General features: G+C 48.7%; 1 protein-coding gene across 8 annotated transcripts in view; it reads right to left on the reverse strand.

The window, feature by feature from the left end:
* Window positions 1-1,397: 1,397 nt before the first annotated feature.
* Window positions 1,398-24,335, reverse strand: part of UIMC1 (ubiquitin interaction motif containing 1) — a 40,436-nt gene continuing 17,498 nt past the window's right edge. For 2 of the 8 annotated variants that reach the window (XM_064520969.1, XM_064520966.1), the window contains exons 4-13: window positions 24,166-24,290; window positions 22,670-23,833; window positions 18,952-19,016; window positions 16,312-16,400; window positions 15,278-15,357; window positions 11,823-11,976; window positions 6,141-6,219; window positions 4,464-4,584; window positions 2,614-2,677; window positions 1,398-1,918 (exon numbers count right to left, since the gene is read on the reverse strand). In XM_064520969.1, the coding sequence (XP_064377039.1) occupies window positions 1,662-1,918; window positions 2,614-2,677; window positions 4,464-4,584; window positions 6,141-6,219; window positions 11,823-11,976; window positions 15,278-15,357; window positions 16,312-16,400; window positions 18,952-19,016; window positions 22,670-23,833; window positions 24,166-24,290 (2,198 nt within the window). In that variant the 3' untranslated portion in view covers window positions 1,398-1,661. Of the gene's footprint in view, window positions 1,919-2,613; window positions 2,678-4,463; window positions 4,585-6,132; window positions 6,220-11,807; window positions 11,977-15,277; window positions 15,358-16,311; window positions 16,401-18,951; window positions 19,017-22,669; window positions 23,834-24,165; window positions 24,291-24,335 lie in introns of those variants that run through there. The other 6 variants (XM_026122714.2, XM_026122713.2, XM_026122715.2 and 3 more) reach the window with 5 other exon arrangements.

The following is a 24,335-nucleotide window of genomic DNA, read 5'->3' on the forward strand; positions in this document are numbered from 1 at the left end:
GCCACGCCATTGGCCAGGACGCCGTGCCGTTGGCCCCAGCGATGACCAATGGGGTGGCCCGTTGCTGCCCAGGATGCCGCTGGGTGCCCCGCGCCCATCCCCAGGGCGTCCCAGCACCGCCCCGGCCAGCTTCACCACGGCTTCACCCCGCCGCACTGCATGGGCGCACCCCTGGCTGGGACTCGGCCCCAAGCTGGGGTGGCCTATTTCCAGGCCAATTTGCATTCGGCTGTGTTTCCAATTAGCACTTTTAAATTTGAGCCCAAATTTTAATTAGCTCAGCGTCAACTTGTCCCATTAATTAAGCAGGCACATTAATAAGCCCTCCCCTTCCTAATGAGGGGCTCCACAGCAGGAGGCGAGGCTGCACCCTGGGAGGCCGGGTTCAGGGCCAACGTGGCAGGGCCCCTGCAATGCAGCGCCCAGAGGGAGGCCGAGCCGCCCTGCCGCCCAAGGGGCTCCAGGCACCAGCAGGCCCCAGGCTCTGTGCTGCCCTCAAAGTCCCTGGGGCTACAAACATGAAGTGGCAGCGTCCCTGGCGAGGTAGGGGTGGACGCTGGGGGCACGACGAGCCCCCGCAGGCTCCAGCACAGGGCAGTCCACACCCCCGAGCTAGGAACAGAGAAGCCCTCTCTCTATCAAGAAGACCAGATCAGGGTCTCACCCGGTTTGACACAACAGCACGCTCAGCATCTGGCAGGGCCAGCCAGCAGGTGTGGTGAGGACACCAGGGTCATGGCTCTGGCACTGCCTGCCTGGTCTCTGCTTCCCCTGGCTGTGGCGCTCAGCTGGCACCAAGGCGCCCTCCGAAGCTTCCGCACCAGCAGACAAGCATGAGCCTCCCAGGAGGGAAAGTCATCGATGTGCGGCTCCCCCAGCTCCCCAGCGTGGAAAGGCAACAGCTGGTGGCAAAAACTCACATCAAAGCACCATCATAGGGGGCACAGACAGGCTTCCCCCTGCCAGAAGCGCGTAGGGACGCTGGCATGTGCACAAACCAATGCCGGAGAGGACAAAAGACCCCAGAGCAGCTGGATTACACCAGCCGCCAGCCGAGCTCACACCTGGCATCAGCATGGCTGGCCAGGGTCCACAGCTCCTGACTCAGCTCCCAGCAGCACCAACCTCCCAATCCAGGCCAGCAGCAGCCACGCAGTTGTCTGCACTGCTGCTTGCTGCACATTGTCACTTTGGAGCGCTCCCAGAACAGGCACCGCAGCACCCTGCACTGGCCACACACCACCCGGGCAGGGACAGCCCTGTGCTCACACGGCCTCGCAGCCCCCAGGAGCCCAAAGACAGGCCTCAAGAAGCATGATTTTAGATGCATCGTCTGCTATTCTTCCTCTCCTCCCTCCAGCACCTCCCCATTCCCCAGAGAAAGACAGCACAGCTCCTCCGTGTTGCTGCAGTTTCATAAAAACATACATAAATATATTTCCATTTCTTTAACGGGAGAGCAAAGCTGCACAGGCACCTATAAAACACACAGTCACTTCTCCACCCAGCGCTCCCTGCACAGATCGTATAAAACATATAAAACGGGGGTGGGAGAAAAAGGCTGCAGGTGAAGCACGGGTACGGCACTGCACAGATCCTCGCTGGCCAAGCACTCCTGCGGCTCACGAAGCCACGCTGGGAGGCCCTCTGCGCTGCTCGTCTCAGAATTTCCTCTTTCTCCGCCGGCAGGCTTTGGTCTGTTGCCGACTGCCCAAGCGAAGAGCCAGGTGTGGCTCCAAGTCCACCAAGCAGTCTGCGGCTTCTGAAACGGAGATGCGCGATTTTGCAAGGGAAACGCTGAAAGGAACGTGCAAAAGGGAGCTCGGGCTATCCTCAGCCTTGTCCTCAGCTCGGGATGAGAAAGCAGGAGGCGACTGTTGGTCTCTTAGTCCAGAGAGGGGGGTCCCCGCATCAGCACCTGGAACAAAAGCGCACGCAGCCAGGTGAGAGCACTGGTGAGGGGAGGAGGATGCGATGAAGAGCATTTCTCCACGCTCAGTTATCACCTGTCCTCAGACCCATGGGGGAAAGTGCCCACGTCCAGGCAGGGAAGGCAGCACTCTGCCACCCCCAGGTAGCAGGTAGATGGATGGACGTTTCTTGGCGCAGTGGCTCAGAGCACACCCCTGCCTGCCTGGGCTCCGGGCATCGGAGCAGGATCCCGGTCTGCCGAATGCCCTGCCGGCAGGAACAGACAGGGCCGTGTCCAGCCACAGGAGCCCTCGGCATGGTCCTCAGAGCCTGCAGCATAACCAGCAGGCCAGCCAACATCTCCCTGGTCTGGGAGCCACCAAGATGACACAACAGTTCCCCAGCAACGCAGACCCGGGCTATGCCATCACTGACATGTTCTTCAGCATGCCAGGGTTTCCTGCCCCAGGTCTTTGTGGCAGCCTTGGGCCTCCTGAGGGGGATGCAAAAGGCTAGCTATGCCCACAGCCTCCTGCTCTGCTCAAGAAGAGTAGGCTCCTTAAAGGGGAACACGCTGCCCACACAGCCCAGTCCAAGCCAGGACCTGCAGCAGCAGCTGAAGGACCCGAAAGGAGACAGCTAGGAAAGGGAAGGTTCGGCAGCCCTGACCTGGCCAGGCAGGCACAGAAAGCAGCTTCCCACCTGCAGATTTGCTCTCCGAGAGCTCCAGCATGCTGAGGAGTCGCCCCTCATGCCTTCCAATGTCCTGCCAAGGGAGAGGAGAACAGCCATCACAGCACTGCCGCAGAGGAACACGTCCCCTCCAGATGCCCATGCCCAAGGTGGCCCCTTGGCTGTGTGTTCCCTCAGCACACGGGGTCAGGCTGGGCACAAGCAGGGGTGGCCACATTTCCAGAGCATACAGCTGAGCAAGGCCAGCAGCCAACACAAATGGCACTGCCCTGGACCCAGCCTGACCGGTACCCAAGCAGAGGCAGCTGACAGCAGTTAATAAAGCAGAACCTGATCAGAAGGGAGGCCACAGTGCAGGAAGCCACCCCCAAGCCCAGCGAGTGAGCACAGAGCTGCAACACAGATATCTGGGCACAAGAGGCTCTGCCACACCTCAGGCACATCGCCCAGGCACTGTGACTCCGAGTGCAGGCTCCATCCTGCTCCATCTTAAAGAGATCTTGGTGCTGGAGTGAAGGGACTTCCTTCATGGCACAATCAGATGAAGAACACGCATCTCGTGCCCTCTCTTAGCCCCTAGAAAGACGTGGCCATGCTGCTCCAAGCCAAAGTCTCCTTTCCTGGCTGCCCTCTGTCTGCCAGAACTGCTCTAGAAGTCACTGGCAGCCCTGCTGCAAGGTTGGAGCTGAAAATCACCCCAAAAGGGGCCTGGGCAGGAACCTGCAAGCCCAACAGTGCCACCAGGAAGCTTTCCAATGACCCAGCCCATGCCCAGGCATGACTTGCTCCCCACGGGTGAGCTGCCACTCAACACAAGGCAGAGCCAGAGGAAACACAGAGCCTTGCCAAGTTGTCCCAAAGGCAACCTGGCTCCAGCACCTTTCCCAGTGCCCTATGCCCGTGCCTGCACGCACAACCTCCAGCATGCCAGCTGGCTAAGTGGGGCAGGGGCAGAGTCAATCAGTCCCATGGAGATGGTCACATGCAGGAGCAGCCATGCCCTGCAGTACTCTGAACCACACAGCACTTGGCTGTATCCCAGCCAAAAATCATCAACCAGAAATCTCATCATTTGCATCTGAATCCCCAAAGGGCTGAGGCCTGTGATGGATTTAAGGGATTATACGAAACTAAGACATCATGTTGCATCTTCATGCTGAGAATCACATTTCTGAGCGCAGGCAAAGCTGCTGCATTAGGGCTTTGCCCACAGGAACCAGCAGGGAGGCCTGGAAGGGCCCCTCTCTGCGCTCCCCCGGGACAGCCATGAGCAGGAAAAATCATGGTGGGGGCCAACACGTGGCAAGCAACTGTGTGCCAGCTGCTACCCATGCTCGCTGCCTCCCACCTCCCCTAGCAAGGCATGTCCCCCACGCACCCAGCACACCAGCCACCATGCTCGCTCCCTCATGTTTCTCCTGGGATGCTTCCGTTTGCTCCTGGCACTCAGTGGTTCTCCCTACTTTGGCACTAAAGCACTCCCCGATGGGAAGGGGCTTGTGGATAGAGTCAGATACGCTTGTCATCCTGACACTGCCCTCTGCTCCATCTATATTCAGCCAAAGAAGCCTGCAGGACTGAGGCGCACTGTTTGGCAGCAGGACAGCCCTGGCTCCCTGCCTGCTGGAGAGGTTACTGGCAGCTCCGCTGGATTAGCTCACCCCCTGGGACTGGTCCATGCTCTTGCAAAACGCTGTGAAAGGGAAGGCAACAAGTTCTCTGGCCACAGCTACCCACACAGGCAGTCAATCCTACACCAGGTCAGCTCATCCCGTCATCCAGGAAAACGGCTCCTGCTGGCAACCCACCCCCAAACCCAGCACAAAGCAAAGGAGACAGTCTGCAGGGTCGCCCCTCACCTTGGCACTTCGCAGCCTCCTGGTTCCCTGAGCTTGCCTAGCAGCCTGAAGGCAGCTGTCCACGTGCCTCTGATACTGCAGCAGTGGCACCAGTGACTTACAGAGGTAGCACTTCTCACACCTGCCAGGCAGGAAAGGACAGAGCACTGCATTAGGATTCACCCTGCGCTGGGCTACCAGCCACCAACGGTGACTTTCCTCCTCCCGGCCACGCCATAGAGGAGACATGTCACCAGATCAGGACTTGCTCAGTGGGGTCAGGCCAGCACCAATGACAAAGACTGAGTGATTATCAGTTTTCCCTGCCTGCTCCTCTGTATCCTGCTGCTGCAGCAGCAGGACAGTAATAAAATCTGCTCATCTAACTATCTCAAACACCACTGACTTCTCCCTAGACATAAAGCACCCTGTCAAAATCCGCAGAAATGAAGTGCAAGGGCTTTGCAAAGGGGAGTTAAATTCTGCCTGAAAAGCAAACCAAGTGTGTTAAATCAGAGAGACATTTTACCAGGGCTGGATGAACTTGTCTGACTAGTAAATCAAGTCTTTCTCTGTACTGTCTCCATTTTACATCAAGCCATGTTGGGAGAGGAATGCGGAGCACATACTCCTGCTGGGCGACTGGCACAGGCACCCTCTCTTGCAGCCGTGTTCCTCAAACCCCCTCATGTGTGCAGAAGATGCCCAGGCTCATGCAGGATGGATGGAAAGTGTGCCTGGGAAGAAAATTACCCTGGGTGAAGGGAGATGAAGGTCAGGCATGGATTTATACAGCAATACTCGCTTCCACACCAGCTCTCAGCATGGATGGTACCATGCAGAAGAGGGCACTGGTTCTTCAGGAGAAGAGCATCCACCCAGGGAGTTACTCAGGGATGGACCGTCTGCATGAAGAGATGAGCCCTAAGGGACCAGCCCCAGCAGTATTGTGTTCAGTTTGATAAGCAGCACTCACCTAGTAAAACTCACCCCAGGCTCTAAAATGCATATGGAGAACCCCCATCGAGCAAAACTCTGCAGTACTTTTCCTGTATTTTCTTTCCAGTCAGTGCTGATTACCCAGATAATGTGTCTAAACAGAAGCTGTCCTCTCTATAATTAGCCTAATTCCATTAGTGATGTTGCCATCCACTGTTTGTAACAGCAAAATTGCTTCCATAGCAGGGATTTTACTGTCAGATCCTCTCTTATGATGCTTTGTGTGGGTGGGAAGAGGAGGGGCTGCATGGAAAGAGATTAAACAAAGCCACTGCTATTCTGAAAGTCTAATTTAATTAAGAATATCACTACAGGTGCCATGTTGACAGCCTCCCTGTCCAAGCCTCTCCTTTTCCTGGGGTTACCAAGCTCAAATCTCCCATTAGAAACTGGCTGAGTTAGCACTGTTTTAACTACAGCTCCCCCCACAATGGCCAGAAACTGCACATCCCAGCTCGCCATGTATTTGGCCAAAAGGAACTTAGTGCAAAAATAAACTATCTGAAAACAGCAAATTCCTCTTGCTTTGGGATAAAAATATCCAGTACTGCAACAAGATGGACTGAGGGAAGGCAATTTCTTAAGAAAATATTGCTAGAAGGCCAACTCCCAGCATTTACGCAAGTATAAAGACATCCACAGAGAAGCTAGAACTGGAGCACAGGAAACAATCTCAGAGGAGCAAGCATACCTACTTACTTGTCAATGTCTAAGGATGTTGGGCCACTTCCAACGCTGACAGCTTTACTTTTTGCTTCTCTCTGACGTCGGGTGAGCACTGGAGACAAAGCAGAAAGGGTTACCCACCATTCACCCCAACCGCATCCCTATATGACATCCAAATAGAATATATTTCAACCTCTTCCATTCAGGTCTGCAACAGAATTCATGACAGAAAAGGCAAAGAAACACTGGACTGGGATAGGCAGGGTCTTCTTTCCTGCAGAAGACGTAGCTGGTCAATTCTTTTTTTTTCTGGAGGGGGATACTGAAAGAGTTACCTTCCCTGCACCTGCAGACCAGTTAGCCATTTCACACTGTAACTTGTCTTGACCACCGGAAAGAGCTTTATCAACAGTATGCCATTTACAGTAATTTTAGAGCAGATGTGTAGCAGAGCAACAGCCTGGGAGAAGAGTTACACAGCTGTTCCAGCATCATGGTACTGCTCACTGCCAAACTGAGCACCCATGTCTACCACAGTGGAGCGAGTTTGGCAACTGCAGGTTTGCAGAGGAAAGAGAGCTGAGGCAGAGGCTGTGAAGAGGCATCAGCCCTTCTCCTGATGTGGTAGGAAGAGCTAGTCTCGCTGCGGAGAGACACAGCTCATGCTGGAAAGGGAAGGTTTCAGCAAATAGCCTAAACGGTCGCTGCCTTTCCCCCCCCTCAAAGTGAAAGGGGGGTGATCTTTACGATTCTCTGCATAAAGCTCTATGAGGTCTCTGGATGGCTCTACCAAAGTTAGGCATCGTTGACGCTTCTCTCTAACAGCAGCAGGGAAGGGCCTGCTCCGATACGCGTAGGTAGCTAGCGAAATCCTGGCCTGACTAGCATGCTGATGACAGAAGCCAACATTTTCTGTTCCCTCAGCAATCCCAAGCAGTCTCTCCAAACCTGCTCTCCAGGCACCTGCAGGGAGCATGTCTAAGTGTTGTCTCTTTCAGCTGAATTCCTCTCAGCATATTCCTGTTGACATGCCACCAGCAAAGATCCTCAGGGAGCGTATCAGATATCTTAGCTCGCTTCACCAGGGACATTCAAGATTCCAGCTCCAAAACAGATGTTGCAGTAAGCACTCTCAACAATCTGGCTAAGGGAGAATGCATGGAGCTGTTTTACAGCCTGGTAACATTGCTTCCCATACTTGGTATTCTCGTTAAAAGAAAGGCCTGAATCCGATGTACAGGCCTGTTATTATTGGCGCAAAATCTGTGGGAAAGAAGGGGGAAATCCTGCACAGAATGGGGGGAATCCTTCACAGCTTTAGCAAAACCCCATTTCCAGAGCATTAGGCAACCCTGCAAGCTCCAATATTTATCCCTGATACTGATACAATAAGGCCTTCTCATTACTAGCCACCTCTGATCTGCAGCCACAGCCAGCAAATGCACTGTGAGCCCCTCGGGAGTTCTTGGGGATGAAGGGAGACATCCACGCTGAAGCCTGGTCAAGCTTCAGCGCTTCCTAGGACATGGATATCGTCATCGGGTGATGATTGAGACCAACAGCTTTTTTCTCACAGGCTCCAAAGCAGGCATCTCTGTTTAACTTAGCCTGGCCCAGATTTGAAGTGGCAGCCTGATTAGGAGGACCGACAACCATGGCCAACCCCCAAGCCATCCAGCCTCCCAACAACCCAACTAACATGTGCATTTGACAGCATGGTGAAAGCTGCTCTCCAAATCAGTGTGCACTTGTTAATATTCTTTTAACACCGTCTCGGGAGCCTCATGCACTAGCTCAGGTGTTAATCAGTTCTATTTTTTTCCAAAAGCAGTGAACACATCTGGCATAATGGGCCCATTAGAGATCTCTGGGACCAGCTCTACAGATGCCCAGGGGAAGACCCCCAGCTGTGCTGCTGAAAGCAGGAGCACAGGAGAGAGAACAGGGCCAACAGTGTGATAGGCTTGGTGAAGCACAGCAGAGTCAGCCTGCTCCCAGTTCACACGTTCACACACTGGCAAGGTACAGCCCCTGCCAAAACACACCAGCAGCCTGCAGGAAGGGGTTTCAGAAGAGAACTTGGGGGGAAAAAAAAGCTTGCCATAGGGAAAATCCCCACTGCAACTGAGCAGCCCTGACTGGCTGTGTGATGGGTGCCTTGTAACTCTCCCAGATGTAATGCTCTTTGCTAGGTCAGACACATTCTGTAGCCTGAAAACAACCTTTTCACCAGCTCTGCATTTCTTCGGGTTGACAAGTCATCCCTGGCCTGCTTGGATCCAGCTCTCACCCGGGGGAACAGGATCAAGCCCTTCCCAGCACGGCCCTGCTGTTGGCACGCTCCCCTCTAGGCTTACCTCCTGGGGCTGATGGGGGAGGTCAGCCAACATGTCGAGCTGCAAGTGCCATACTGCACTAAGCTCCTCGCCTTGTTGCACTAGGCATCTGCTGTTCACTGCACCAGGTTTCTCCTCCATGCACCCAGCTCCCTATTCTTACTACCAGCTGTACTATTTTTGTGCAAGATCCTATTAATGGCAGGCTCTCCAGCATCTTGTCCTTTTTCACAAGTGATGAAGCTTTTCTCCGCACCCATTCTGTTACTCTTTCTGCTGTAACAGTGCCACTTCTATTGATGTCAGGAGCTTTTTAACAGTACCATCACTGCTGCTTCTGCCACTCTGAAGACTGACAGCTGCTTCAGGTTGTATTCGAAGCTTTGGGAGGAAGGGATGTATAAAATCCTCTTTTTCTTGGGCTCACTTGGGAATTGAGAAGTTGTGAGTGCATAGATGGAAGGCCACAGGAACAGAGTACGTCCCAAAGCTCAAGACTATTCAATATGCTCAGTAACAGCCAAGACTCGCTTCCAGACTGAGACCAGCAGATTCTTGTATTGGCAGCAGCAGAAGGCGATGGATCTGACGACTTCATCGAAGAGCCCCTCTCACAAGCAAGCCCTTCAAATGACTGCACAAGGAAGAAGGAGCTGGCACGACACTTCCAAGGGGTTCATTCATTCTCCAGGAATTAGTAACATTCACGGAGCTGGCAACTAGGGCTCAAAGCCTCCCCAACCTTGTGCAGTAACTAAAGCAACAGCAGGCTCTTCCATGTCATTTACTCAGATGACAAGGAAATGGAAATTCATGACCAGATTTTCATACAGTCCAGGTATGTGGTGATCCAGGCATCCAGCCAAGGCAACGATGTACAAACATAAGGGAAGCAACTGTAGCTCATCTTGCCCAGCTAAATAGTTTGAAAACCTGTCCTTAAATATCAGCCAGCCTGAGCTGGCCTCCTTATACAAAACACTGGAAGGCTTTGGTGGATGATTAGAAGAGAGAAGAAGAGGAGCAAAACCAAAAGAATCCCTTTGTAATTTTAAAACAGAAAACACTGAAGATTACAGCAATCTGCAGTACTAAAGATATCAGGAGTAAATCCAATTAGTAAATCCTAAGACAGATCAGAACCCCCGACCCAGTGCAGTAAAGGGAAACTGAAGACGCCTTTTCTAAATAGACCAGCACAGGGCTTTAGGGGGCCAAAACTTTGATTTTCTTTCACACACGGTTATTGCTGTGTTCTTGGGATTATTGCTTCTGTTCTTTGCTTCAGAAGACAATTCTCCCATCTTTTTTCCCCACCTTACATTAGCTTTACATATGGATTTTGTGCTAGTGGAAGATGCCACAATAACAGCCTGGAAAGAGAGTCCCTTTGTACCTCCGTAAGACAGGTTCCAGGCTACAGTCTTGCCTCAGCTCAGAGCTAGACACCATCCCTGCCTACACACCCCAAATGCCTCTGATTAGCTCACCAACTGAGACCTTCCAGTGTGGTTTTTGTCTTTGTACAAGCACTGGGAACTGGACTGAAGTGCCCTACAAGCCAAACCCCAACCAGACATCACCTTTTGCTCTAAGTTCAAGTAGCCCACAGTTCCGTGAAGATTTTTGGCCCAAACAACACAGGCATCAGAGACCGTTATGGCTAGCAAGCTTGGTGTCTACAGGGAAAATGCTAGACTAACTGAAAATCAAAAACCCAAATTACTGTGATTTTGTCCCAGAACCATTGCTCTTCTTAGAGCCATTATTGCAGAACAAAATCACTTCTATTCCAGGCTAGTTTTCATAGGGGGGGATTGTTCTGAAAAAGCCAGAGCAACAGAGTAGCAATTCCAAAATAGCTACCTGTACAAACATCCCCAAGGAGACCAGTCTGGAAGCAGAGTGAAAAGGCCAGCCTTGAACTCTGTCCTGCTGAAATACAACACCAAAGGAAAGAACAGGTTCCCTTGCATTGCCAAAAAATTCAAAGCCTTTTCCAGATCACAGTCAGGATTCCCTAGGATCAATCGATAGACTCTCAATCCATGCACACTGGGGACTTGATTACCACAGGACAAAAGATATTCCTGCTAAAAGGTATATTAAAAATTCTGCTTCATTTTGTAGCACAGACAAGACCTTTATGAGTGCTGAGGATGGGAGGGGAACTGTGATAACTCATGATTTGCATGAGCCATTCCCCTTTTGCAGGAGTAGTTAGTTTGTGCCTGCAGAGACAACTCCCCACCAAAATTCAGCACCAAGCAGTATCAGCTGCTACTCTGGCTCCTTCTGTCTTGACAGGACCCACGTCATATCTCCAAAGATTTATATAACAGGGACGCTGTATTTTAAAACTACATTAACTCTGCATTAAGATTACGTGATGAAACTTCCTTTTGCTAGGGAAATGCAGAAGTTACAGTTCTTGTACCAGCTCTGATTTGCTCAAATTGCTTAGACATCATAGATTAAGGCTGTACTTAATAACTCAATATGTAACTGAAAATTACATATGCACAACCTGAAAAGTTAATCTTATTACAAGCTACTACTTTGATATTACCTGACATTATGCTAACACAGACTTTACATATCAAGCAGAAGCTACAACATAACTTATTGAATATGCTGATAACCAACTGGTGTGTTTGTTCACTTAAGCTCTACAAAGGTTGGTTATGAAAAACTGACATGGAGAGAACTGCAAAGAAGGTTTAATATCAGCATTCTGACTGCACTTCTATGCCTCAGTCTTCACATGAAGGAGAAAGATCTGAGCTCCCAGGTCGATAGTTATCATTTTATAATTTTAGAGGAACAAGAGGGAAACTTTTCTACAGTCTCTCACTGCTGAACAAACCATTTTTACAGATACAAATGTCAGACTCATTGTACAGTGCAGACTGTGCTCAGAGTCGTACAGAAGATGCTCCCTTCCTGAGAGCCCTGAAGGACACTCTCACTTGCGTGGCTCTGGAGTGTGTCATTTTCTAGCACTGGCAAATTCTCTGCAGGTCCTCATGAAACACACAAAAGATGTGCCTTTTGAGTGAAGCAGCCAGGGCCAGATCCTGGGGTAATATTCAGCTTATACGCTTTCCAAGGGACTAATAATATGATCAATTATGAAGCCATTCAGAGAGAAGAGCTATCTGTGCAGTAGGTGCTAGAAAGGCAGGAGCCTCCAGTAACTCTCTCCCTGGCCAGCTTGGAGATGGAAAAAGGCAGAGAGAACAAACCTCTCTGCATGCCGTGCACAAAATATCCTGACAGGGACAGTATTACAGAACAAAGCTGCAAGCAATAGGAAAGGGGACAAGCACAGAGAGCAAATACACAAAACCAGTGCTTGGCAGACCTGGAGAGTCCTCACCAGCCTCCTCTCCCATGATGCCGTTGCAGTACATGGCGTGCAGCTCGATCTCCGTGGCTGGAAAGCCTTGGTCACACAGTGGACACGACACACGGTCAGCAGCTGCAGGGCTGCACTCGGACACAGTCCTGCCAGCATTTTCATCTCCACCAGCCTGAGAAGGAAGAAGAAGAAAAAAACTCAGCCAGACAGGTCATTGTGCTGCTTCTCTCTTTTTGCTATCTGTCGAGTTCTGTGCTGTCTGGGAGCTACTCACCCTCCCATAGACTCAGATTTTCTTGGAAAGTTTTATTCTCCCTTCACCACATACAGGTCAGAAATAACGCCACTGGCTGAGTAAACTGTTCAGTACCATCTAATTCTTCTTCCAAAGGCAACATGTCCTGCTGAATCACGGTGAAACTTCCCTGCACAGCCGTGCACAACTTTTAAGGCAAACATCACCTGTACTACTGCAGAAAAACAGCAAAGCCTCCATTAATCAAGAAAGCTCAGAAGCGAAACTGATGGAAAATTCATGGGGCAGAGCAAGAGTTCAACACCTGACTTGTGCTCATCAGTCTCTGGACATGATCCACACTACAGAGGCTACGCTGTCTGGGAATAGATCTTCTTCCAGGATGAAAGGAGGCTGTGCACTTAGTGAGTATGGCGAGATCACTGGGGAGCTCCTCCTCTCTAGAGGATGTGGCTGGAGCAGTCATCAGAGGGGACACAGATCAAGGAGAGAGGCAATATAGTTAAAATCCATGTCACACAAAATTACTAGAGGTGGCTTTTCACCAGTGTTGTGAGGGCAAAATGTCACAGCCCATCTTTGTTCTCTAGGTGCCATTATCACTGATGCTATCCTTTTGCATTGATTACACAGCTGCAGAGGTGCACCGCTACTCACCCTCTGGAATTCAAACTGTTCCCCACACTATTCATGCCCAAGACACAGCAGACTGCCACCATCTCACTTGTAAATAGAGCTCTACCTAGTCAAGCTTCCTACAAGACTTCTATAGATTTAAGAAAGAATTTATTTTTTACAATGATTAAAAAACTTATTTAAATATTAACCACGCAGAAGAAACCTGTAGGAAATTAATATAGGAGAGTTTTCTGTCCTTGGTTCGAAGCAGTGACATGCATGCAGTTAAACTGCTGTCTCCTTCCCTCCAACAGTATAATTTCAGGGAAGCAGTAATTGGGGTCAGCCAAGATGCTCAGTGCCGATGGAGCAGTTTGTCGTATTACTTGGTTTATCACCTGCTTTGCCAAATGAGGGTTTGATCCTGAGCACCCATCCTCATTTTTATATCCTGAGGGGAAGAGCAGCACTTTACTGACTCAGAGGAGCTAAGCAAGAGATTGCAGAACTGGGCCTCGAACTGAGAATCCAACTCAGAAAACCCTTCCCCCCAGTATCTGGCTGACAGGCCACAGGTAGCGACCCCCAAGGACATACAGCACACTCATTTCCAGGGAAACTCTCTTCACTACGGAAGAGTTGCTACAAGAATTTCTCCATCCGAACACAGGCTGTTGAAGTACATCACTTCCAGCATTTGTTCTCGTACTCTGCTCTCACATCTCAGTGTCACTACATCTTGTGAAGTCCTCACCGTGCGGTGTCACAAAGAGGAGTCATACAAAACAAGACATGTCATATATGAATGATCAGATCAAACCTGCGTTACTCTAGTCAGACAACACAGAAATATATGATGGGAAAACCAGCAGGCACTGCTCCTTCTAGCTGCCATTTTTAAAACAATCTTAGGAGATCACCAATTCTGCACACCCTGCCACCTACATTCTGTGGTAAATTACTAATTTTAAATGGAAATGCAACATTCTGTAACAAAAGGCACCACAGTTCCGAAACTGCTTGTACCAAAGCTTGCAGGAATGATCTAAGAAACCTCAACTGCAGAACCAATCACCCCTGCCAGAGGCAGGAATTGTTGCCTCTGCTCTTCAGCAGAGAAAATTGCCTACAAGACATAGTGCTTGCAGGCAACAGCCAGCCAAGAGCAATGCTAGAGGCTGAGCTCAAGAACAAGCCTCCCCTGTTCTGGCTCAGCGTCTGCTGGGAAGAAGTCAGTCCCTTTGGTCTATGCCTGCTTCATACTAACTGCTGATCTATATGATAGTTATTTCAGCAGTCTTCCTGGAAGGCTGCAGGCTCAGGACTGGTGCCTGCTGCCAATGATAATGTTGTTGAACGATCCATAGGAAGCACAGCCACATCACTCCTGGAGACTAGGTTGACCATCTTGTGCCCAGCAGATGTCTAGGCAGAAGCTTCAGACCCAAAGGCACCATCTACAAAGTGTGAGGGACAGGCCAATGTTCTGGCCATAACTGACTGGGCCACAAACGCACTTTAGTGGCCAAGGCTACAGGGCCCTGCACAGAAGGATGACTGCCCCTCTGCTGCAGTCTCTAATTGACTGAGGGGTGCTTCAAGATACCTGCAGAATGAAAGGCATACGAGAGCAGAATCTGGTTTATCAAGAGGCCTGTGACAATGAGACAGTGGAGCTGCAGACACCCTGTACAAGCTGCAGACTCCCAGAATGAGTCTTCCACAAATGAATCCTCTTGTCAAGAGCTGTACAATTCTGTATTCATGTACCCTGCCAGAGCGGTACTTGGCAACCCCTTTGATACAGCTCTCTAAATTAATAGACAAAGACAGTTTTATCAGAAGCAGGAACTGAAGTCAGATGTCGGTACCATGACAGCTGCACAGCAATTGCTGCACAGGTGTGTCAACACAGGAAAAGGAGCCACACAACAGCGCACATCTGCATCAGGAGGTAGAAAGGATGGCCCTGCCACTGACTTACTACTGCTATTAACTACTACTGCGTAAAAATCAAGATTCCTGGGCTAAGCTCACTCTCCTTGGACTGCAAACCATCATCAGCTCTCAACATTTCAATGTCATCTTTATCCCAACCCAATCTCTCTGAGTGAACCTCTCCTCTTTGTCTGATCTGTGAAAAACAAAAGACACTGAAGTTCAAACGACTGTAGCAGGGAAAAATGTGTCACAACATGATACGACTAAGATTTACCAGGAATCCCACCAGAGCTCCTGAAATCCCCTGCATCGCCGACCGCCACAGCACTATGCTTCTAACCCTGGGCAAGCAACGGCACTGCTGTCCAGACTGAGGATATCATCCAGCCCAGAAATGGACATGATGTAAAATAACAAGCTGGAATTGATATCAGCTCTCCGGCTCCAGAAGCAGCTGCAGGCAACCCTTGACCAAAGGGGACCGGAGTTACGAAGCAATTGAGAGAAAAGTGAAAAGAGAAGTGATTATGAGGATCCTAGCAGCAGAAACCCATGCTCTCAACCACCCAAGAGGAAATACTAGCATAGCCTAGCTAAGCAAAAGACCTAGAAAGCAGGACTGGAAACAGGACACTTCCTCAGCTTCACACTCTCTTACCTGCATAGGTGCATCTTTGCTGTCCGAGCAGAGTTCTTCTCTCTCTGGCTCAATATCTTCTGATGGACTCGGCTGGGTCTCTGCAAGAAACATGGCCATGTCAGTGAAGGTTTGCAGCCCCCAAACTTTCTCCTCACTTGTTGGTGTAACTTAGCCCATTTCTTAACAGTGTTTTCACAGCTTCTAAACATTTTTTAGACTTGACACAAATGTTAACAGACAATGTGCAACAACACAGCCAGATGAGGGGTTAAAAGTCACAGCACAATAGTGCGAGGACAAAGCCACTGTAGCTTTGCAGCTTCATGGGGAGTGAGACTAGACACAGGGAATGTGCGTGGGACACTTGCTGGGATAGAGACAATGCAAGAATAGAGCCCTCCCTTACATCCAAGGAGCAAGACAGAGCTCTCATTCTGTGGTCTGTCACGCAGTCGCACCTTGTTCAGACCTCCATGTTTTCCTTAGCAACAAAAAATGCCTCCAAGCACCATCATGACCTCTCCCTCTACAGCTGCTCGTGAACAAGAGCGGTCTTTTCATCAGGTTTCTCACTTAAAACTCTGAACTGGAAAATCAGGTGAAGAATCAAACATGATAGAAAAGACCAGGGAAGAAAAACTCATTGGTCCCAAACAGGTTTGTTAATTAATATAAGAAAAAAATCATTTCAGCTCTCATGCTTTACATAGCTTTACACCAAAGGACCTGAAAATTCCTTGATGGTATTGAAGAGACCACTTCTGACATCTCATTTTGTATGAGCACTCTGCCCTGACATACGTTCTGGCATCTCTTCAACAGCAGGTCCCTAGCAATCTCTGTTCACAGAACTGTAATACTGTCTTAAAGGAAATGGGCCCAAAAACCAGGGAACTAAACAAAGTTAGTTAGTTAATTTCAGCCCTGATAAACAGAGCTGGGAAGGAGATCTTGTTTTGCTCAAATAACTTGACAATTCTCTTCTTTTCTCTGAATTTTATCAGTGTGTTATTTTCAATGCAATATTCAGAACATTCCCAAGTGCCTCTTACCTGGGCAAACAGTGACCTCTTCTTCAGCAGAGTCTTCTGTGGCAATATCCGGACTCCTTTTACTGCCAAGTGGGGTCAATACAGAGATGCTGTCAAAATATAAATATACAACATAAATCTCACATCAAATAGGAGTTACAGTATGCACATGCCTGTCTCACACAGTTTAGAAAGGCATACAACTCTTTAATTTCCAATGACCAGGAGAACAGAGAAATACATGGGTTTAAAATGCTACCCTAGGCATAAACCCCCAAAGGAACTATTTTTCTTCTAGAAGCCCGTGATAAAAAAATACAAAGGGTCACTATTTCATGTGACAGGAGCAAAATTACTTGCTCAGATCTGTGGGACTCTTGATTTTTCCACTCTTAGATTAGGGAGTTCTGCAGGTACCAACACTTCCTCATCTGTGTCAAGGCTCTTCTTACAGAGGAAAGACACAGATTTGCTTGACACTGTATTACTCTCTTTCCCTCTTCCAACTGCTAATTTTTTTCTTATCACTGCACGTGGCAGCCAGCAGCAGCATCAATGAAATACAACACAAAGCTTCCTTGCAGCAAAGTCCTGCTAACATTGGCATAGTGGTTCCTTCGTGCAGCGTTGTGTACAACTCCTCTCTTTTTGACCTTGGTATTCCTCTGTAAATTTTTCCCCACAGAGCACACTGCCTTTCTGAAACAGGCAGGCATTGCTGAGTAAGTCTGGCACCCATGCTGACACCCTCAGCGCTTTGCACGGCTTTCTGATTAGTCTGATCAAGTATGCAAGAATACACTTTAAAAACATGAATCCCCATACTGACAAACAGAAGATTTATTAAGCTCAACCACAGGCCTTAGAGAGGAGAGAACAGCCACTGCTGATTTATGATAAATAACAAAATTCTGATAGAAAATCACAAGTGGCTTCTCTCTCTAAATAAAGCATCTCAAAGCATTTGTTATGAATCCAGGCTGAGCATGTTTTACTCTGTGTCTAACATCAGGGCTCACTTCAAAAGAACTCACACAAAACAACTTGCTATGACATTTATAAAATGGGCTAATCAATTTGAAGTCAAACCACATTGCTTGCTACACCAGCTATCTCCTGGTAACAAAGCCTATAATCATTTATTAAAACCCCAATCTACCAGACTCTGCACAAAGCATAAAACAATCAGGCAGAGTGACCCACAGAAAGCAAAGCAGCTTCTTTTCACTACTGCTGCTTCCAAAACTGTTTCAGTACCTCAAGACTCAACTCAGAGCAGTGTTTTTCCATTAAGTGGTGCTGAGGCCAGCCAACCAGGGTGCCTGAACTTTACTCACGACTGTTCTGGCAAATTACCAGCAGCCAGATGGTAACACTTAATGTGCACAGAACTGAGAAGACTGCAGCCATCTTTTGTCCTACTACAGTTGTGCCAGCTGCTAAACGAGGGGCACAGCACACCGAGGTGAGACTCAGCCCTAAGCAGGGCAGCCAGGAGCTCTTGGCTGGCAAAGGGCAGGAAGGTTTCACCAGCTAAACAGCATATCTTAGCAAACAGCCAAACCAGAAAAGCCTCTAACCCCATCAGCTACGCAACAGCTGTGTAGCTCTCTTTTCATATTCAACCCTGGCTTCTTCTGCCTTAAACACGAGGAAGGCCAGAGCTCCTGAGTTCATACCTCAGTGCCTTCCACACAAACGTGCAAGCTAAAAACTCAGCTGTCACAGACGCATCAGCTTCTGCAGCAACTGCAGCTGCAGGTTCCTTTGCTCCCCAAGGCAAGCTTTAAGCTTGTTAGAAAGGTGCAAGCATGAGGGATTTTCAAACCCTGCATATTAATATCAAATGTTCAGACCAAAGATTGTTAGACTGCAGAAAAGCTGGCAGTTTTGCTCCAAAATAAGTCTGAATTATAAAACCTAGCAAATAAAAAACATGACATATCTGCCCTCTCTTGTAACTTCCTCCTTGAATCCTCTCCCATTTGCCTTGCTTTTCCCACAGTCTTCACTGCAGAACTGCATCCCAGAGGGAAAAAAAAGGAAAAAGAAGAGTAGGCTTAAATCTGAAGAAAATCATGTTGACTTGTCCCACACCTGTCACATGCTGAAGTGGCTTTTCTGGAGCACTGCACTCTATCTTTGGCTGATAGGCAGTGCCGTCTGGCTTCCTCCTCCCTTCTTTCCTCTTCTGCAGTAAGGCAAGAATATAAAAATACACACGCACACATCCAGTAATCCATCCACCATGCTGCGTATGTGCCTTTACAGACAGATCATGCGATCCCACTGCTATAACTCACCTGCAGCTCACCTACCCCACTCTACAGCTTTACCGTATGCCAAATTAGACATAGCTTCAGAGGGTAAGGATCAAGTCCTTTCACTTGCGCTAGAATCCGGTGCGCATGTCTTACAAAGTACCAGTAGTAACTGATCCCTCTCCCTTGTTGTGCCCTACCTGTCTCTCCCACAATGCTCCAATGCCACATATTTCCAGTGCCATACACCAGCAGCAACTACAGGCAGCCTTTGCAGCACGACCTGCTGCCAGGCTCTGCAGCAACCAGGGCTCCAGAGAGCCCCAGTGAGACCATGCCTCAAACCACTTCAGGGAGAATCCAGGCCACGGACCCCACGCTCTGAAATGACCCTCCTCACCTCTGTGTAATTTGCATTGGTTCCCCATCTTCAGGCACATCCTCTGCAGCCAGCACCTGGGAGGCCTGAAAAGGCAAAATTCTGATATTATTTAAAACAATATACGCAGCTAACAGGGTCAAAAAGGATCTGCTGGGTCATCAGGTTCTATCCATGGTATCGAACCCACTACGTCATGTATTTTTTTCCAAAATGGTTAAGTATCCACCTTGAACTAGTCAGCTTTTTGCCTCCACTACTCCTTTTGGTGCATCAGCAATCTTCTGCAACAACGGCTGGCAGTACCTTTTGCTGCCTTGCTGCCTAGAGGTATTCCCGGACAGTCTATGCCCATCGTTCTCATGCCAGCCTTGTCCTTCAACTTCCACAGTTTCTGCCGGTCCCTGGTATCTACCCTGATGTGTTTGTAGGCAGCAATCACAGCCCTTCTCCATCTCCATTTCTGCTGAGCTAAACAACCCAGTTAGCATCCTCTCGTGTTCCCTCAGACACTCTAGCAGCCCCTGTCTATTACAGTTTAAAATCTTGAGCTTGGCTGACCTGACCAACTGTTACAGCTGATGTTTGACCAGAAGAAGTACTTTTCTGAATTTCATATAGATAAGCTCTGTGGCATTTTTCTTGACTAGGAAATCAGCTGTCCCATCAAAGCAAGGAAACAGATTAACCTGAACAATCTACAGCTGGTAAATCCATGTGCATTTTATCCCATTTTCCATTTATTCTATTCCATTTATTTCTATGACTTTACTTATTCTTTCCTTTAAAAATTGTTCAAAAGCCTTATGCACTGCTGAGGTCAGGCTAACCTGCCAGTCATTACCCAGATCCCTTTCTTCTTCTTCAGTGTACATATTACACTTGCCAGTCTCTAATCAGATGGAATTACAACAGTTTATTAGCAGTCCTTGCTGTCACACCTGCAATTTCTCATGCCATTTCTGAAAGAAATCTAAGGGACTTTTCTTCCCCTTTCCTTGAGTATATTAAACTCTCCAAGTTTGATTTTCACCATAGATTTTGACTTAGATCAACTCCAGTCCCGGATGGCTGATGTACTTCCCCAGCAACCCCCACACAAAGCCTCTGGCCAGAGTTCCCTAAAGTGATTCCAACCCAAAAAGGTTCTGTTTTATCTAAGATGTCCTTTATTTTTTTTAGTGTGACTCATCATTAACATAAAATACTGCATCTGTTCCTTTATTTTTATTTCTCTCTCTACTGAACAGTGCATCTCTTTCGATATCTCTGCTCCAGTCACACATACTGTGTCACCATGTTTCTGTTATCCCCAACAGATATGTTTGAGGGTATGGCACCAATTCAGGTCACAGATTCTCTCTCTCCAGAATTTGGTCATTTTTCTCTAAACCTTTCAAAGACTAGGAGTCTCCTAACCTTATTTGAAAGAGTATGGAGAAAGGTATTCTGTTAGCCCTGAAGTTTGTTAGTACAGGTTCACAAGCTATGAGATTTCTTGACAACAGTGATTTCCTCTGTACCAACATTACTCGGTTGCACGTTGCAGTCGCAGCAATTGACCATTGCCTGGATGGGAGGTCACTGCCCGCTGCAAATGAGAGGTTTCAAAGCAGGCGTACAGATGGGCTCCCCCAAGCACATCATCTGCACCCTCATTTCACTGGCACAACACAAGGCAAGAAGCTTTTTCAAGAACTGCTGAAAAAATAGCCACTGCTTTAAATGATGGGTGCGGTGAGTCAGAGAACAGCTTCGAGTCCCCAGGGATGTTTTCTAGCCTTGGCACAGCCTAAAATCTCCCGCAATTCCCACCAGTGGAGCAGCCCCCATGGCACTGGGGGAGCCCTGGGGCAGCGCAGGCAGCAGTGGCCTCTGAGCAGTGCAGCACACCGGGGCCGGGACTGCTCGGGGTCCTCCTTTGTCACTGCCAGTGGAATTGTATTTGATAGAAAAAAGAAACTGAGACGAGGCACAAGCAAACATCAAACATATCGATCTGGAAAGAACATCGCCTGTGCTGGCCTCAGCAGGCAACTGCAAAGAGAGGCAAAAGGAGGAGGGAGCAACCTCTTAAGCTAAAAGTGATAAGGCAGATGAAGGGATATTTAGAAATTGTTTTCTCTCAAGTAAATAAAAGACTCGTAGAATTTTGCCTGGGGTTGAAATTTTAAGTTTGCTTTCCCCCTCCTTCCTTGTTTTTTCATCTTAAAATATCAGAAAGATTAAATCTACACTTCTGTGGGTCTTCTAGAGAGCTCCTGTGGTCAGGATGAGTACATTACAGGCTCCCACTCAGCACCACTAAAGCCTCTTTTCTCCCCAAGAATTAATTAGGTATTACCGTTAAACGGATAACAACAAAAAATATACCACATTTTTCAATAATGATTAAAAGTTCATGCCCCTCCCAGCTGCTGCAGCTTTCCTAGGGTTTTAGCTTACACCTCCATAGATCTGCAGCCACCCCAATCTTCCAGAATAAAGAAACCTCAATTTCCGAAGGAAAAGACACAGAGAAAAAAAAGCAGTTTGCATTAAGAACCTTTCAGGTCTTTTGTGTCTATCCTAAAGAAATGAAAAAGGGCACAAGTCCATTTCTTTCCTCTGCAAGTCACCTCTAAGGCTTTTTTAAATCTATACCTGCTAGACCCAACCTAAGCACTGTCATGAAAAGTCACATTTCAGCACAGGCTGCTCTGCACTTTTTCTGCAACCAGAAAATGCAGACATGACATTTTTCCTAAGTGTTCAATATTACAAGACAGAATATAAATATCACAAAACAAGTTAAGTATCTTTCTAACACCAGGGTAAATGATCAAATACACTTGAAAACAGGAACAACAGAGCTGGGGCTTCAGTCATAGAGAAGATAAAGTTATACAACGATCCGGCAGTGAAGTCATTATGAAAAATGAGGGTTGGAAAAGGCTGACACAAACCTAAAATACAGCAGTAATAAATACTTCATCTGACTAGCAATCTGTTTAAACTTAGCAGTGACAGAAAGCTGCCTTCCGCTCCAACAAGAGAGCCCTGACAGAGACAGAGGCTGACACCTAGCGTCTACCAAACCCAACAAGCGAGCGCAGAGAGAAGGTGCCCAACCACCAGAACAAGGACAGTGAGGGCTGCTGTGATGACAGATCACCTCTGGACAGGCAGAACACGCGTGCAAGCATGCAGAGCCTCTCGGCTACAACCAGAGGAACAAGGGGAGAAAGAGCACGTGCGGGGTGAAGCACATTCAAACACAAACAACCATGTAGATGTGAAAGGAAAGATGCACTGCAATGACAAAAGCCACATTTCTGTCTGCAAAAGCTACAGCTAAGCACACCACAAAGGAAAACAGAGGGCTCCCCACAAGGCCACAGGTTCCCCTAAACTGCTTTGTTGGACCTGCCGGTGGCCAGCATTCTCTCAGAGCTCGTTATCCTGATGTACTGCCATACACCCCTAAGAGAAGTTTCAGCTGGAAGTCGTCATCTCAGTGGTGCATTAATGGACAACTGCCAGGTTGCACGGTGGCCACTATCATTTGTGAGCTGGATCTCAGCCTGTATACTTTTCCTCTGCCTTTCACAGTAAGCTGCATGGCTAGGGGAGGAAGTCCCTAAATTTAAGAGGAATGTTCATCAGCAGTGCCTGCTTTGCAGAAGGAACTGAACCCTAAAATGAAAGGAAGAGCATGACTCATCCCTGCTCAAACTCTGCTCTGTGGTCAAGCTCTTACCTGGCAGTAGCTGGTGGTTGGTTCATCGTCGGAGGCAGAGTTCTTCTCTTCTTCCATGTTCTGCCCTGGACTCTCCTCTGCCTCCCTCCTCTTTGAAGGGAGGAGCCAGGTGATGCTCTCAGACTCCTTGTGCACTTCTGAGTCTCCATCTTCCGTATCATCAGCAACCCCGTTCTCCCTACTTATCTGATCTCCTTTCCCAAGCTCATTTTGGCTCAGGGAAGAAGAGCTGGGCACAACTGGGTTACCAAACTCCTTCTTATGCAATAGCTGCCTCTGAGCCTGCTTCAGGCTCTTCTGATAAACCTCCAGCTGACACAAGATGACTTTGGTGTACTGGTTGGGGTCCACCCCTTTGGGGCAGAACGGAATGCCCCAGTAATAGTGCACTGTGTCTCTCGCCTCCTCTTTGCTTCTGCTCTCCTCTGGCACATGGAGCACGCAAAGCTCTGGGGCACTATTGGGCCCCTCGTTCTGTTCTGCTTGCTGTGTGGAAACACAGACTTTGGTGCCATGCCCAGGCTGCCAGGTGTGTTTGGTGCTTGCCCCTCCACAGCTCCTTCCGGGACTGTCACACTGTTCCATGGTCCAGGTCTTCCAGAGTGTGGCTGAGCTCCCAGCACCAGCTTCACCCACAGAAGGATCAGTGCCAGGCAGGGGTTTCTCTTCTGTTTCGTGGCCTGCTGCTTTTGAAGGGCTGCAGGGGCTTGTGAACAGTCTCCGAGGTGTCAGTCGCCAGGAGCCTGAAGCAATCCTGCCAAAGGTGGGACTCAAAGAGATGAGGTCCTCTCCAAGAGTGCTGGGTAACACGTAACTAGAATCACTTTTTGCTGGTGAGGAATGCTTTTCACTTGACCTTGTTAAAGGCTGGCCCTTCCCCCGAGACACGATTATGCTGGATACTAGTGAGCTTTCAACAATTTCCTGGCTTAACCTCCTCAACACTACAAGGGGACTCCGGGCGACATCCATCTGTCCATTCCCATCAGCTCTTGCACTCTGTGAGTGGGAGCTGCACTCAGAGCGAGGGGTGTCAGGGCAAAGTGCCAGACCTCCCAGGATCTCAGAGCCTTCTTGCTCAGCGGGGTGGTTTTGGCCTGGTCTGCCCACTGCTTCTGCAGGCAACTCAGGGGTTGCGTCAGAGGAATCTGAGGGCTGACAGCTCTGAAAAACAGAAGGTTGATTCTCTATCAGCAGAGCATACCAAGGACACTCCCAGCATACAGGCAGCTGCAACTTGGACTTCTGGAACCTGGGCACTGTCCCCCCACAGATCAAAACTGTGCACCCCAAATTAGAGCACAGCCTAGGTTAGACTTCACACGCCTCGTTAGGAATGATAGAAAACAACTTCTCTGTGACTGTTCTATCTCCAGCCCATGCCAGAAATAGCTAGGCCCCCAGTAAAACCTTCTTTTGTGCAATATGGCAAAGCAGGCACAGAAAGCAACGTTTCTGAAGAACCCTAGTAAGCCTCTTCACAGAAGCACACTTACATTAAGGCTCTCAGCAATGGCCTTCCTCAAGAGCTCCTCCTCTTCCTCTTCCTGACAGTTCACTTGTCTAGCTTCTTGCTCACTCATTTTCAGGGCCAGGGCAAACTGTTCCTCTTCAGTCATCTCTACAGTAGAGAGAAAGGAAAATGTCAAGTCACAGCTGCAGGTGT

The sequence above is a fragment of the Dromaius novaehollandiae genome, chromosome 15 (assembly GCF_036370855.1).
Source record: "Dromaius novaehollandiae isolate bDroNov1 chromosome 15, bDroNov1.hap1, whole genome shotgun sequence".
In the NCBI taxonomy this organism is placed as follows: Eukaryota; Metazoa; Chordata; class Aves; order Casuariiformes; family Dromaiidae; genus Dromaius; species Dromaius novaehollandiae.